The sequence below is a fragment of the Erithacus rubecula genome (assembly GCF_903797595.1).
Source record: "Erithacus rubecula genome assembly, chromosome: 6".
NCBI classification, from domain to species: domain Eukaryota; kingdom Metazoa; phylum Chordata; class Aves; order Passeriformes; family Muscicapidae; genus Erithacus; species Erithacus rubecula.
The window spans coordinates 53,391,366-53,408,368 of record NC_136688.1 but is presented as its reverse complement, the minus strand read 5'-3'; the positions used below and the strand labels follow the sequence as shown (position 1 = coordinate 53,408,368).

The 17,003-nt window shown below is 46.4% G+C and overlaps 1 protein-coding gene across 1 annotated transcript; it reads left to right on the top strand.

Moving 5' to 3' along the window:
* Positions 1-580: 580 nt before the first annotated feature.
* Positions 581-3,516, top strand: LOC306803860 (inositol 1,4,5-trisphosphate receptor-interacting protein-like 1). The gene is made up of 2 exons (XM_079309774.1): positions 581-645; positions 1,599-3,516. The coding sequence occupies exon 2, from the start codon at positions 1,605-1,607 to the stop codon at positions 3,036-3,038; it is 1,434 nt and encodes a 477-aa protein (XP_079165900.1). The 5' UTR covers positions 581-645; positions 1,599-1,604; the 3' UTR covers positions 3,039-3,516.
* The last annotated feature ends 13,487 nt before the right edge of the window (positions 3,517-17,003 follow it).

Sequence of the window (17,003 nt, the reverse complement as noted above, 5' to 3'; positions counted from 1 at the left end):
AGGAGTGTGGGGCTGGGAATGGGGGTGTAGGGCACGGGAGCGGCCGGTTTGGAGGTGCTCAGCTGCCAGCTCAGCAGCACCTCACAACCTCTTCTCCTCAGCTGCCAGCAGAGCGCCGCAAGCAGCACCAAGATTCCAGCAGCAGCCCAGAGCTGCCATTGCATCAGGGCAGCGCAGAGCACAGGTCCCTGGGCTCCAGCAGCCTGCTCCTCAGCCCTGTGCTCCAGCTCCTCCAGCATCCACCTCATCTGCTGGCGCAGGAACTCGGAGCGGCGCCGCATGCGCTGGCACGTGGCCCCGTCCAGCTCGTCATTGACCACCCTGGCATTCTGCAGGATGGTTTTCACCACAGTCACCAGGAGCATTAGGGCAGACATGGCCTTCAGCAGGACAGAGAGAAGGGTTTGACAGCTCTGTCTTTGTGCTCCATCTCTCATGCAGGGCAGTGTCCTTCCTGTGTGTGCAGTCACCGTCTCAGGCTGGGCTAGCACAGCACTGCCTGCTGCTCTCATTTATCCCTGCCCCTCATTGTGACATCCCTTGTGATGTCACTGGCACCAGAGACATCATGGACAGGCCAGCCTGCTCCAACAGCTCCACATCTTTCTTGTGCTGAGGAGCCCAGGCCTGGACACAGGGCTGCAGGTGGGGCTTGCTGAGGACAGAAGTGTCTCCCTCAGCCTGCTGCCCATGTTTCCTTTGAAGCAGCCCAGGATTTCACTGATTTTCTGGGCTGTGAGTGCACACTGTTTGCTCATGGCCAGCCTTTCATCCATGACAGCCCCCAGGTGCTCCTCTGTACCCCACACCCAGGGGTGTCACAAAGGCCCCAAGAGCACCCCCACAAACAGAGAGATCAGTGCCAAGGGAATGAATCCCATCACCACAGGGGATCTCTAGGAGTAAAACATCCAGGAATCACATCATCCAATTTTATGTTTGCCAAGAGCTCAGGCAAAGCGTTGTCCTGCTTTTTAAAGGGAAGCTCTGGGGCCATTCCTGAGCAGTGGGTCTGCATTTGGTGGGTGTCAGGGCTTTGGTTTCTTGGGGCATTGTGAGGGTCTGAGCTAGGGTGGGGATGAAGGGTGGGGATGGCCTGGCTGTGATGTCTCTGCTGCCAGTGACATCACAAGGAATGTCACAGCAAGAGGCTGGTAGCAGTAACACCAGCAGGAAGTGCTGCCCCAGTACAGCGAGCTGGCCTGGCTGTGGTGTCTCTGGTACATCCATCACAAGGGATGTCATAGTGAGCAGCAGATATAAATGGCAGCAGCAAACAGCACTGCCCCAGGGATAAGCATCAAGTGGACACACACGGCCAGATGCTGTGCTGGATGAGGGCAGGACCACAAACGCAGGCACCCAAGAGAGTGCTTCCCATCCTGCATCCAGGGCCCAGCCCCTTCCAGGGGGGAAAAGGGCACAGTACCACCACCAGGACTGGGTGCAGGCTTTGCTGCCTGCCACTTGCCTAGCCCCCTCTCCTTCCTGCCCGCTGTCTCACATCCCTTCCTCCCTCACTACCAGCTCCCTTTGTTTCTCTTTTCTTCCTTCTCTCTCTTCTCAGCCCTGCTGCACTCCTCTCCACTCTCTTTCAGGTCATAATGATCACACTACTCCTCCTCTGGCTTGTGCAATGGATCCTCAATTACATCAATGTGTACCCAGATGAGGTCCTCAACCAGCAGAGGACTCAGATGCTGCAGGAGCTGGCCCACAGTACCGTGGAGCTGAGTGGGGAGTCTGGGGGAGCCGTGTTCTTAACTACTTTACAGCAATGGCTGTTCTGGGTCATTGCTGGAGTCCTGGTGCTGCTCTTGGCACTCTGCTGGTGGCTCAAGAAAAGGATCTGTGAGATGGATAGCAGCAGGGACTCAGAGAGTGAAGAAAGTGAGGAAGAAGAACAGCCTGCTGAGATGAATATGATCTGGATCTTTTCAAAACGCTTCCAGCTGTCAGTGCCAAAGCTGGCCTCCAGGAGACGGGTGGTGCAGGAGCTGCTGAGTGACCTTCTCCAAGTCTCCCACAGTCTCTTTTCAGACAGCTTCTTCCCAGTGCTGGAACCAGCCATTGGGGTGGGCAGTGCCTGTGAAGGATGGAGTCCCCATAAGGAGGAGGACATTGTCTACTTCATGTTTGTGCCCCTGAAGCCTCCTCCTGGGCATGCCTTCCACCTGGAGCCAGAGGCCACGGGGCAGATGCCGCAGACGAGCATGCGCATCCGTGTGGAGCAGGAGTGCACTTGCACTGGGAAACAGCCAGACCAGAGCATCCTGTGCTTCCTGCACCACTCTGCAGAGGAGCTGAAGAGAAATCAGGTCACCAGCCTTCTGCACACCCTCTGCACTGGCCCTTACCTAGATGGGGAGAAAATTGCCCTCTGGTTCCAGACCTTTGTGATCTCAGCCTGGTCGGTGGTGCCTCAGTCCCGTCACTACAGCATGAAGGTGCTTCCCTCCTGCCGCTCCTGCAAGATGAGGCTGGTGAAAGACTCTGGGAGAAGCCTTTTTGTGGAGATAGTATTTAGTGTGCAGCAAGGTGACTCGGACATCTTCCTGAGCAGCCAGCCTACAGGGGCCCAGTTCCCCCCGAGCACCACGTGGCTGGAGAGCTATGCTGTGGCAGAGGCAAAGTTCTTCAGGCAGGTGGCCATGCAGGCTCCACCCCGCAGCTGCCACCTCAAGTGCCTGCGGCTCTGTGCCCGCCTTCTGGAGGGCTCGGGCATTTCTGTCTATGCCTTGAAAACCACGGTCATGCACCTCCTGACCTTGATCCCTCTGTCAGAATGGCAGCACAAGTATCTCCTGATGCGGGTGGATGACATCATGCACTACCTGCGCTGCTGCCTCGAGGAGAAACGCCTCAAGCACTTCTTCTTTGGCAATGAGGACATGCCTGCAGAGATCTCTTTGCCCCCAGATTTCCAGGAGGCACAGCCCCTAAACCTCTTTCAGCACCTGGTGCAGGATCCAGCTGCCCAGACTAAGGCATTGAAGGAGTTTGATGATCTGCAATATTATCTCTATTTTGGGTTCTGAATGAGACGACTGTAGGACCACAAAACCATGGAACTGTAGAAGAGTAGAATAATTTGGTTTCCACAAAAATACTTCCAATATCATTCTAACCATTCTAACTTTGACTTTTGGGGAGCTTTAGCTGATGTAAAGTTTATGACAAAAAAGTTGAACAAACACTATCTCTGAGCAACCTTGGCGTGGAATGTGGCTGCTCAGCTACCACAGAGTTGGAGATTATTTGGTAGAAGACCTGAGGCAGTGAGCTCTGGTTTCTCTGATTCCCTGCCTATGGCTCCCCCACTGTCCATGCTCCTGCACTGAGGAAATAGAAATAATTGGTCACTCTCCACAGCTGTGCTCTCTGCCAAGTGGCATTTAATGTTGCTGCCCTCCAGCCACCCCTGCAAAAGGGCATTCCCTTTTTGAGAGAGTCCACTTCTCCTGTGAGCTTTAGTACAAAGATGGCAATAAATGATATATTTGAGCAAACACTTCATCTGTGAGTCTCCCTGCATCACTTTGTCAGGCAGCACTGGCACAGGGTACTGGCTGCTCAGCTGCTGCAGAGCCAGGGAGAGTTTTGCAGAAGAGCTGCTGGGTGGGTTGGATGTAGCACTTGAGGACAGAGGGGGCTGTCTGGCTTCAGGATTCCCTGTTATTGTGGGTTAATCCCAGTAGGCAGTTTGGCATCACACAACAATGCAACTATTTAACAGTTGAAATGAAGTAAATTAGAAGAATTGATAAGAATGAAGAGTAAAAGAAAAAAAATGAGAGCAAGTGATGCACAATTCAATTGATCAGCACATGCTGACCGATGCCAGACTCTTTCCTGAACCTTGATCATCTCCCCTTCCAGGGAAATATATTTTATACAGGCTGGAGCAACCTGTTCTATCAACACAGCCTAAGAGAGCTGGGGTTGCTCATCCTGGAGAAGAGAAAGCTCCAGGGCAACCTCATTTCAGCCTTCCAGAACTTGAAAAAAAAAAACAAGGGAGAGTGACTTTTTATATGGTCAGAATAGTGATGGGACAAGGCTGAACAGTTTTGTACAGACAAGCACAGCAGAGCTGGGGAAGGCTCTAGAACACAAGTCTGAGGGAGCTGGGGGTGTGTAGCCTGGAGAAAAGGAGGCTCTGAGGGAGCCTCATTGCTCTCCACATTCCCTGAAATGTGGTAGCAAGTAAGGGTCAGCCCTTTCTCTCTATAACTTGTTACAGGACAAGAGGAAATGACCTCAGGTTGCATGGGGGGTGGTTTAGATGAGATACTTGGGAAAGGTTTCTTCCTGGAAAAGGTTGTCAAGCATAGGAAGAGGCATCCCAGGGATGTGGTGGACTCACCATCCCTGGAAATGTTTAAGAAACACTTCAAGTGCCTGGATGCAGCACTTAGGGACATTGGTTAGTGGTGACCAAGGTGGTGATGCTGGGCTGGTGGTTGGACTTGTAATCTTAAAAGTCTTTTCCAACCTTAACATCTCCATGATTGATCTTTTTGTCAAGGAACCATCACTACAGATTACAATACATTCACATATACATACATTATGTATATATACATTATATTCACAATATGTGATAATCTCTGACTGCTCAACATAGTTACAGCATTTCCCCTTGCTTGAGGCAAAGCACTTTGCAGGGAAATTACTTTTGCCCTTTGCATCTTCCTGCATCAGGCAGGCACTAGAGCAATCTGACTTTTTGCCATAACATCTGATGTTATGGGATGGTGCACTGATGTTGTCTTCCATTTCCAGGGCCCTCTGCACACCATTGCTAAAACAATTACACAGATCTTTTTTTACTGAAAAGCTGTGTAGAGGTCTCAAACGATGTTCCAGCTGGGAACATGCTATTAGTCATCACATGAGTTAAAACTGCTTCCCATATGTCTTCTGTTGCTTGTCTCATTTACAGGTGTCTTTGCTTTGGATGCCTGTGCCTTCTGTAAGAGCAGAAGAGAAAGGTGGGCCTGATGTTCTCCCTGCAAATTTGTGGATGTAGCTAGCCAACACTGAAGATAATCAAACTATTCCACCCTTTGAAATCCCTCATCAGATCTTTCTGCCTGTGAAACAAAGGAAATATGCCCCTTTTTTATTAAAATGATGAATAATAACTGAATAATGAATATCTGTGATTAAAATCCCCAGTATCACAGCCCCATCTAATGGACTGGCTGAAAGATATTCAAAGGACTTACAAAAAGTCTAGCAAAATACGTTATCATGATAAACAGGACCCTGTGGCATATTAAACTCTTAATTATGGCACAGGAGGCACTTTCTCTGAAAATTAAAAAGGTTGCAAAATGGCTACAGCCTCTGGAAGGCAATTCTTAGAAGCAAAATGTAACTCAGTGTTAGTGACTCTTTTATCTACTTCCTTCAGTATTCTCTTGGCACAGATTAACGTGGAGAGGGGAGTCTCCATATTTCTTAGTCATGTTATCATAATGCCAATGACTCTGAAATGCCATAATCCAACAGAGCAGCTCAGGCCCAAGGGAAAACACAAGGAAATCACTGAGAGAAGAGAGATATCAGTTAATCCAGACTTCATTTGCTATTGTGTATTTGAGACCTCCTTTTATTTTTTTTTTTTTCCTAATTTATGAATAAAATGGCAGATGATGTGTGATTTCCAGAAATGTGGCTTGGCTTACACAGTGTCAGTTTTGGGGAAGACCAGCCCCAGGGCTGCCTGTGCTACCTGCTGTGGGATTAATCTCTGTAAACCTTCCTGATCCTAAGGCTGGATACCAGCCTTATGTCTCATAACCAAAACCTAGTGGACCAAACCTCACTAAACAGGTACTAGCAGCAGGATGCTGAAAGTAGTGGTGTCATGAGTTTTACATCCTAATCCAGGGCTCCTGAAGGGAAGCAGGAGGAACCTTTTAGTTTCAGTGGGTGATGGATGAAGCAACTACTACTAGTTTCAAAGCATCTGCAAAGGTGTTTCAGATACCAGTAATTTTTGTGACACTAGGTCACTAGGAATTTCTAGTGCTTCTTCCTCAGAACTGCTCTTAGCTTCTCAAAAAAAAAAAAACCACAAAAACTTCCCACATGACCCAGAGCTCTGAGCCCACATCACACTGAGGAGTGCTAATTAGGCACCTTACTCCTGTAAATAGGAAGGATTAGGCAGCAGAAGCCTTTATAGGTGTTCTCATCCTGAGAGGTCACTCTTTTTTCTCTTCTGAAGGTTTCCCATCACTTTGTTCACCTTCTTAAGAAAAAAGCTCAAGCAAGATCTCTTAACATTTCCTGTGTTTCTGAGATTGAATGCCCAGAACACAAACATTTTACTTCAAATCCATAAATCACTGCTGTGTTTCACAGGAGTTCTGAGCTGGGTATCTGACTGAAATATTTATTCACACATTGTTATCTTAGGGCCTAGTAGGGACTTGGGTAAGTAAACTTTGCTGGCCCAATAAAGCCTGGTCAAGGAATAACTGAAGCAGAAACATCTGCTCATCTTGAGAAACTCTCAAATAAATCCTTACTTAAGCCAAGTTCATTTTGGGGGAGTGATCACTTCAGATGGAGCAAATGTGATTTTCTATGCTGACTGTGGGTGCCTGTGGGGCTGGAATGACATGGTGCAAGAATTAATCTTCTGGATGCAGAACTATTTCAGCAGCCACAAATGCTCCCTCACCCTGATCAGGTGCCAAATTCCCATTTGAATCAGTCTCATTGCTGGACCTGTGCACAAGGAAACACTTCAGGGTTCATTTGGGAAATATTTCTGCTGGGGTTAATGGCTTTGCCAGGAGTCTGGCTCTTCTGCTTTGGGTGGATTCACCCCCAAGAGGCAGTGGGCTCCAAGAGTGCTGCTCCAAGGCTTGGGCACTGCAGTGAGTATGGTCACAGGAACAGAACCTGCAGGTACAGGGGGCTGAGCTCTGTCACCTCCTCCAGAGCCACCACAGAACAGAAGCAGAAAAGGCAGAAGATGGATGACACCATCCCTGTTAGTGACCAGCACTGTCTCTCCTAAATTCCACATCCAGAACAATAGACTCAGCTAACCCAAAGGTCACTAGGGAAGAGGAGGCTGAAGCAGTCAGGATTTCTCTGTGGCATGAGCCCCAAATTCTGGCCCTGGTTGCTGCATCCTGGCAGATGCCCCACTCTGGAGCAGGCATCAGAAAACAGGGGCATCTAGTGGCTGCATCAGAAAGTTCAATAAGCATTCCCTTGAAAAGATGTGAGAGCTTGCCTTTCTCCTTTCTTAACTCTACAAATAAAAATATTTTATGCCATAACATAAAGAGGGAGGGAAAGGCACAAGTCCTCACCAGATTCACCCTCTTGGAGAAGTGTTTCTGACACATCTATGACATTTATGACACTGTAACCAGATTAAATGAAGCTTTTGCTGGTTTCTGCTGCAGCTGCTGCTCTGGACAGACAGACCTACATCACTGGCACCCAGATCCCAGATGGTCCCAGAGCACAGTGAGGCATTGCAGCAGCTCCTCCTTCCCTGCTCTGGGGAGGGAGCCCCATGTTTTCCTTCTGGACAGGTACCTTCCAGACCCCTGAGGGTTTTCCCCTGCAGGGATGAAAAGGGAAATCATCAGAAATGCAGGTGAGGAAGTATTGTTTGCTTTAATAGCAGAGATACCTACAGCTCCAGGTATAGTTCCCTTATACAATACTCTGAGCCTGCACATGCAGCCCTTGCACACAGCACTTTTCAACCTATTCACATCCTAGGAATTGCAAATGGGACTATCTGGTAACTAATTGCCCCCTGGCAGTGACAGCTTTCAGTCCCTCTTGCTCTATTAGGTTCTCATCAACATCACTGGCTTAGTGTGATCTGAATTTACTTGAATTCTCCCTAATGTGTGGACAGAGCTGGCATATTGCAAAGGGACTGTCATGCAGGAGAGCTCCAATGCCAGCCCATAACACTATTCAATGGCTAAACAGAGGACAGTTGAGTCCCCTGAGCTGTCAGGCATCTATCAAATGCAAAATTCATTATTTTATTAAGCAAAATGAATAAGGGAGAAAGCACAAAGCAAAGAACTGAGGGCTGAATGCTAATAGGGCTATTGCTGTTATGTAATTCTCTACAGAAAATCAAGACAAATGATAATACTGGAAAGGTATCTTATTATTTTATAGGCTTAGTCCCAAAGTGAGAGGAGGAGGAGAAAGAAAAACATGCACAGCTGTTTTTCCCTTTTCTGGCCACTTTGATGCACTTACAGAATACATAATTTTGCAAGGTCTCTATGTGCTCCCTGAGTCACAGCCCAACTCACCAATAAACTCCAAAGCTTGCATTCCCCAGACAACCTGTTTTATGCATAGATGTGTGGTTTAAGTACAAATACTTTATTTTCATATGAATTTAGCAGGCTGGCAGTCAGCTAAGGAAACAGAGATGGTTATTCAGACTTGCAGGGTGGAGACATAGTTGAAAATCCTGGTTATCTGCTGTTTTGAGGGGGTTTTTTATGCCCATACCCACACACACAGAGAAAAAATACAGAGATATGATGTGTCAGATGAGGAAACACTGCTAACAATTTCAATAGCAAAACTTTTGGCTAAATGGCTTTAAAATTGAAGTTCATCTTCCAGATCAGTTACAGAATGGCTACATGCGAACAAGAACATTTTTATTTATATCCCTGTTCCAGTGTGGAAAATAGCTACTGTGATGGGCTCCCTTGGTGCACATCAGAGGATGCCATGTGGCCACAGACCACTGTCCAGATGGCATTTTCTTTTCTGGTGGCTCCAGCCAGCTGCATGGATCTGGTCATCTTTTAATACCTTTAATTCAAAACACTGAGAAGTAGCACACAAATGTGAAAGAGAAGCTGGATTGTTCTGCTCACTCCCTGTGAGAGGAGCTGGAGAAGGTCAGTGCAAGAGCAGCAAGGATGTGTCTCACTGGAGCTGGTGGTGTGGGCAATATTCATTTTCCAAACAGCCTTGAGTCCTCCAGGTGTGACACCAGGACTTGCTGCTGAGGGTGCAGGTGCACCTTGGCTGGAGAAGACACAAGGTGATTGGGTTTGTCTCCATTGGTTACTCTGAACTCACCTTCATCTCTGCAGCTGTTGGCCTGACATAATGCTTGATCTCCTTATGAGTGGAATAAGTTAAGCAACATTCTGATGGTAGAAACTGGTCACAGTAGGCAGGGACTGCTTCTTGCTGCCTCTTTGTCCTGTGCAGCAGTGAGAAGTGTTTGCTCTATTCAATATGTAAACACCCTCTGCATAGCCTCAATACTGAAAAAAAGAATTAATATTCCAGGCAATATTTACTGTACTGAGTTTAAAACCCCCTCAAATCCACTAGAAGACTGTCCTGGAAAGCAGCTCCACCTCTCCAGGATAGCTACCACAGATCACTCACAGTAATTAACTCTGAGACCACGCTTTTCTCTTGACAATCATCCACCAACACAGCCACTCTGCCATGTGTTAAGCTGCAGGAACCCACAAGTGTGTCTGAGCTGCAGTGATATGCTAATATTTTAAACATTTTGATCTATTGCTTATCCTCCAGCTAAACAAAAAGGTCTTTTTTGCCTACTTTTAATTTCTTTTCCATGCTACTGAAAGCAGTCAGCGTCTGCTGTGGTGATGAACGACCTTGCTGAGCCCATATAAAAGCCAACAGCTCTTGGTAGTCCAGTTCAGTGGTGCCTGGTCTGCTTTCTTCAGCAGGAGCTGCAGGCACTCTGCTCCAGCTCCTCATTGATCATTGCAGATACTGGGGAAAAACACCTCTTCCCCCTGGATGCAGTCAGGAGCTGCTGTGTACCTCAACAGGTGTGAGACTGAGCCTGGAGCAGGGAAGCTTGTGCTCTGCTAGGAGTCTCTTTCATTTATTTCATTTTTCCAGCTCTTTGATAACAAGCCCAGGGCTAGGATCTTTCAAGGCCATCACCCACTGTTCTCCTGGGAAGCTGATCCTGCTCTGTCAGTGTGACAGGAGAGGCAATGGCTCTGTGGGGACCCTTGCAAAACCTGCAGAGATTGAGGATCTCATCACTCTTAGAAAAAAGACACATTCAATCCCCACATAACAGAGATGCAAAGAGAGTGGCCCCCTGTTAGTGGGAAGCTCACATATCTGTGTGTCCCAGCAGAGAGTTTAAAAGCTGGTTGTTTGATTTCTAAAATGTAATGAAACTGTGAGAGAGGAAGGGCTTCCAGCTTTCAGCAAAGAAAGGATTTTTACAGGACAAATGATTAACACACACTTACCTCTGGCAGTTACTGAGAGAAAGCAAGGTCCTGGGGTTAAGGTGTGTGCCTGGTGTGCTGGAGCTTTGCAGATTTTTAATGGTTGAAATGGTCTTCCTAATCACCCTAATTTTCCACATGACAGAGAGAAAAGGATCTTCCTCAGACCATTTTGCAAGGATGTTTGGTTACACTGGTGGCTCATCCTCCAGAGAGATGCCTCCCCTGAAATGTTTGGAATACAGAACTGTGCTTGGTCTCTAGCACAGGCTGAGGGTGGCTCATTGATGCATTCCATCCAGGTCTGAACTGTGGGATTCAGGAGTGCTGAGGATACTGCTGTGTGGTACAACACTGGTGCCTCTCTCTCCCCTGCATTAAGTGAGATCTCACCAGGGCTGCACCTCTGTGGATCTCAAGCCAGGGGAGCTGTACTCCCCTGCAGGTGAGGGCAATACCTTTCTGAGCAGAAAGGGATGGATCTCATGGCTCAGAGCCTTTAACCAAGCTCCTTTCCAGGATCCACATCCCTCCCCCTGTCTCATATAGTAAAAATATCTCAAGAGGGACTTGTTACCCTAGATCCTAAGCAATGACTGTTACAGCTTTGCTTTAATAACAACAAATCACTGCTTAGTTATGGAGTCCAAAACTACTTGCACAGGTGGTGTGAGTGAAGCAGGGTCCATAGGCCAAAGGGAGATGATTGGCAGGAGTAGGTAAAAGCCCTTTTGACCATCATCTCTCAGATTTAGCTACACTGGTAGAATGGTTTGCAACACTGGCCCAGGAATCTTCTCCAGTGTTAAACAGTTTTGTGCTAGAGCACCATGCAAATTAGTGAAGGTTTCTGTTCAGACAGGACTTTGATTAGAATTTTGCTCATATTATTACAAACTCCCATCCTTCACATCCTTCCCTGGCTGCAGAGAGTTCAGCCAGGGCCACCTTTGCCACATTTAATCATCCTGGGCATATTAACTACAAATTCCTGCAATGCTTGAAACACTTAGGTCTTAAATACATGCCCTTAACTGATGATTACTAATTTTTTTTAACTTGGAAATTTATCAACAGGATTGAATAATTGTTCATCTCCCCACTCAGGTTGGCACTGGAATGAGTTACATTCATTCCCAAAGGTTTGTTAGTGACCTCAGACATTCCCTTTGGTGTTGTATAGGGATGTCTTACAAACAATTAAAACCCAAACCATGTCAAGCCATGACAAAGGTTTACTGTGAATGTCAATGAGCTACAACAGTATGTTAACTTCATTTTAATGAAGAAAACGGAATCCTGATATTTTCAGCCCCAGGCCAGCACTCCAGTTTGCTCTCTTTGCTGTGCTTTCTGCACACACTTCAGCACAGTCATGGAGCTGAGGGGCTGCAGTGTTGATTTCTGGGTTACTCACCCTGTTCCAGACTGGTGGCATCTTTTCCACCACCCTCTGGGCACATGCTTCAAAAAATGATGTTTCAATGGAGATGCAAGGAGAATGCTCCCCTCCAAATGTGACAGTGTTCATGTTGGGAATTGAATCATTTGACCTTGAAAATGTGACACAGTCGCATTAGGCAGGGCAGATGGGTGGGGATCACAGTGATCTCAACTTGCAAAGTCGTCAGTCATGTCAGGTGCCAGAGTTTCATAAGGTCCCTCTTGAAATGCCTCCAGGGCCTTCACTCTAAGCACTTAGAGTGCTTAGACCTCTCTGACAGTGATGCCTTAGGATATTTCAGATTGGTGTCTGGCTGGGGAAAGTGCAGCTCCGAGACTCCCCTCTAGCAGAGAGCAGAATTACCAAGAGCTGAAGCAAAGTGTGGCCAATGGCTCCCAGAGTAACTGAGCCTGAATTTTGCCAAAGTATTTCTATATAGCAGAAAAAAAAATCAAAAATTCGGAGTGCAATAGGGACTGGATCTGTCTTCAACCCCTGGAACAGTTTTGCACAGAGCTAATTTTGAAGCAGAGGGATATACGACTGTGCACAGAGCTTCTCCAGGGGAAATAAAAATAGTCTTGTGATGCTAGTGATAAAAATGTCTGTTTCTATGTGTACAGATCTTTGAAATGCTTCTAGTACAAAATTTGCTCTGCTTTTGTGTCATCAGTTGTAACATTAAGCTCTGACAATTGCTGAATAGCTGACCTGTGTCTGCACAGCCTGCTTCTGTAATTAAAGAGGCTGAAATGGTGGCTATAGGGGCAGAATTTTTGAGAATATTCTAAGAATCATACTGGCTAATCCAGACATTCATTGCTCTAATCCCATAAACAGTATGGGCTATCATGCCAGGAAGAGTCCCTAATTTCCATACCAGCCCTGCAGCAAGAGGAAAAGCACTAAATATTCCTCTCACTGTCTTCTGATGATGTTTTTAAAATACAGTCCTGCAAATATGTGGAACTCGGAGTTGTGTCAGGATAGCTGCTAATCATGTGGCAATGATGCCTTTTCTGATGGATGTTTCTGTGATCACAATTGAAGTTTTGTCTCTTGAAATTAAGAAACAGTAATTAACGTATTTAGCGCCATGGGCTGATAGAATTGTTTTGACACTGGTTCTTGAAGAAACTGAAGCACTCCATCTTCCCTCCTAGCACTGTCTTATACAGGGATCTCAGGAGAATAATTGAGAATTGTAAATCATCTGGGGCTATGGCTTGATTGCATCTGAGGTGACTTTTAAGGGTGAAGAAATATCTGGCACCTTTTGAAAAGTAATGTTGGTGAAGAAGATAGAGAAAAAAAGAGAACACTGGCAAAAGGTGGTAAACATACAGTCACCACAAAGGCAGAAAATGTGCCATGGAAGATTTTTGTTTGTTGATATCATGAAACACTCAGCATCCCTAGGAAAAGCTGTTAGAAACAGACAAGCAGGGTAGCTCTGAAGGAGCAGGTTGGAGATAATCCTTCAGTCTCAGGTCTGTGGATTCCCTTCATGATCATGACAAATAACATAACTCTGCCCTGCTTTTTCCTCTGCAAAGGAGACTAGCATTGAGATGCTGCAGGGCTTAAATCTTTCCTGTGTGTATGATAACACACAAATAGGGGCAGATATATGTAGGCATGGTATTTTGGGGTGGCTCAGAATAAGCCAAGGCTACTTGATGTATGTGATGTAGGCTATGACAGCAAGTGCTTTTGCTTCTGGAGAATAAGCAACTTCCTCCTTTCTGAATCCATTTCATTTTCCCCTCTCCAAAAATAGCAGGAGTGGAGCTACTAAACTGTAGCAGACTGTTGTCATCTTCAAGGTGCAAGACACAAAGCTGTTTTAATTTGCCCTGGAGAGATATTTAGGAAGTGGAATATTTAAGTGCCCAGTTCCTTCAAAAACACTAGATTGTTTAAGAACATTCTTGATGAAGGGGACCTTGACCCAGAAAATCATCTTCTTTCAGGATAATACATATTAAGTGTGCATCTAAGCACACTTCTCAAAGCTGGTGTGACCAGATCAGAGACAGCAAGAGAGAAAAGAGCAAGTGACTTTGAGCATGCAGGAGAATCAAAGAAATAATCAGCATGGCCCTGTGGTAGAGATAGCATTGGAGATGGGGGTTGGCAAAATGATAACTGTGAAAGTACCAGGCTCTGGGTCTTGTGAGGCTGAGAGGAGGTGACAGAGCTGTACAGAGATACAGCTGGGGTGTTAGATACATGGCACATGGAGGATCTGTCATTTCAAGAGAAGCTGTCAGGTTGAAAGCTTCGGATGGGGATTGTTTTTTTTTTTAGTTCAGAGGCTGTGGATATAATTATGACAATTTGCATGAAAGTCAAGCCCCTTGTACAATTTAATGGGGCTTGGCAGGAGGGTTTGGGAGCACTCAGTGTGCTGGAGAGCTGAGAAGAGTTGGAGCAGGAGGTGCTGCTTGTGGGACAGAGGCTGGAGCTGCCCAGTGGGAGGACTGTGGCCAGAGCAGGGGGGATGGGCTAGAGACAGCAGAGCCACAGCCACAGCCACTGCCACAGCCACTGCCACAGCCACTGCCACAGACACAGACACAGACACAGACACAGACACAGACACAGCCTGAGTCTCTGAAACAACACCTGAGCTTTCTAATGGAATATTTCTAATTCACAGTATATCTAAGGTCCCATCTTCAGAGCCAGATCCCTCTAAAAGCAGGCAACTCTGGAAACCTTGCCAGCTCTTTAAGGCGTGGAAGAGCTCTTCTGCAAATTCCCCTGCATCTGGGATTTTAGGAACCTGTGGGGCTGAGTGCAGAACACAGTTCTGTCAGGAGTCAGTGTGTGCCAAAAGTGACTCTCATTCCTCTGTGGGTTTCCTCTCACTGCCCCAGGTTTTGACAGCCAGAAGGGATGAGTGGAGTGGGTCTCAGTGGGATTCCCCTCTGGCTCCTCCACGGGGTGCTCAGCACTCCTCAGGAATAGCTCTGTTATCAGGACAAGGTGGTGACTGAGTCTAAACCTCCCTGTCACACATGGGCTTGACATGTTAAGGGTCTTGATGCCCTCATAAAATTCCTCTTGCCTTGTAGGACGTAAACCAAATATATCTTCTAATCTATTGAGGGGTGGAAGATTGTTTGGGGTTTGCTTGTCTGTTTGCTTGTATGTACTGCAAGTTTTCTGGTAGCAGTGAAAAGAAGGAGTCAAAAAAAAGGACTTGGGTCAAATTTTGGTGAAGGATTACAATACCAGCTTCTACTTCCCTAAGTCATTCAGAGCCAGAAGTGGACTAAACCATGCAAGTGGATTTAGTATGACCATAACTAAAGCAGTGGGCAGTTGTGCAAACTGAAAATTCATTTGAACCATTGCTACATAAGCACCTTGACATGAAATCAGGACCTAATTCAGAGCCCCCAAGAGTGAAAATTCTGGCTTGTACTCTGCCTACATACATTCAAATTAATGCATAATGCAGCAAGTTTCTTCCTCTCTCTGCCTGTCCCTTTCTTTCTCACACACACAGACGCACGCACGCAGCTGAACTCCCACACAAGTTCTGCAGGGAAATTACAGCCTGCTCATGTCACTCCCTTCTTTGTCACTGAAATACTGCCATAGGTCTGGAAAGTGCTGTCTCTGTGCAGTAGCAAAGTTCTTCCAGCTCTGGAACATCTTACTTTGATAATACATAAATTAGAGTTTTCTGTGTAAATCAACAAATTGATTTTTTTTTTTTTCCCTCAAAAGCTGGATTGCACCAACACTAGTCATAAATTGTAGCTTTCACGTTTGCAAATTTTTGGGAGCTAGGCATGAAGAACCAAACTTTCTGTTGTCAGGTCACATTAACTCCAGGATTTCTCACAGGCAAATTGTGTCTTGAACACTCTGCATGATTCACAAAAAAAATGGACCCCTCTCCATGTAAACCATCAACTTCTATTAAACAGAAGAAATAAACCTCTGCATGCAAAAGATGTGAGCACGTGGCTTGTGAATAATCAGAACAAGTTTAGGAAAATCACCTCAGAGTGTGGTGGGCAGCAGTAACACACTCAGTACCTCTGATGCTCTGAGCCCAGTGCAAGTGGCATCCTGATGGAGCTACAAAGAGAGCACAGCTCATGGCTGTTAGCACTGGGAGGAGGTTTGGTGCTGTGAGGCTGCAGGGGATCCCATGGAGGTGAGCAAGGGACAGGAATGAGCATTTGCAATGCTCAGCAGGAGCCAGGGCATGCAGCTGCCAAGGGGCAACAGTGGAAACATGGAAGGTGGGAGGCAGTGAAGGAACTATGCAGAGATGGGCTGGAAGAAAATTTTATCACTGTAAACTGGGAATGACTAATTTTAGATAGATCCAGGGCAATGGCTATGTACCCATCAGCATAGACCAATGACTTAAAAACATTATTCTTTCAGTATTTCATGAGGAACCTTGTCTAAATACTCCTGCTCCCTTTCTCTTTGCATTGTGGCAGAGATGAGCAAAGTTACAGCACAGAGCATCCTTCCACCCCAATAAAACACATTCCCTTAGAACTTTAGGAAGTTTCTGAAGTGTCTGCAGTCTCAACCATAAGCTTGCAAAAAATCACCCTGTGCTACTACCAGTGGAAGTCCAGTCCTTGCTGCCATCACACTGCAGAACAGAAGACTGCCCATGTGTACAAGGTGTCATCTTCTGTCCTGCTAGATGTGTGCAGACTGGAAAAAGACACTGCCACAAGTGATAGGGGAAGCAGTTGTGGGTCAGGCCCAGATTAGAAGGTTGTGCCCCTTAGAGAGGATAAAGAGAAACCCTAAGAAACATCCTGTGGAGTGTTTTTTCACAAGACATACACCCCCAATGGTTTCCTAATGTTGGAGTCTGTTGTGGCATCTCCCCATCAAACTGATTCTGAATGTTAATGACTCTATTTATTTCAGTCCCCAAGCAGGTATTTCTGTTCCCAGCTCTGTGCCCATTGAACATCAGGCTGGGTCTATTATGGTTTCTCAGCCAAGCTTGAGAAACTGGAGGGCTGCACCAACATTCCCAAGTAAATCATGCCAGTGTTGATTTGTGAATCTCAGGTACTTTATTCCTTCAACAGCACTGGGGAAACTCATTATGCACATGATTTTGGACATTAAAAAAACCTAAATTCACCATTCTCATTGACATGGAAATTCAGAATAGTTCTTCCAACTTTTCCTCCAGAACATTTGGGAAGGCACCACCAGAACTTCACCTGAGAGCAAAACTCTAACAGCAAAGAGATCTCAGCAGCACTGTCAGGTCCCTCTGCAAAGTCTTTCCTTGG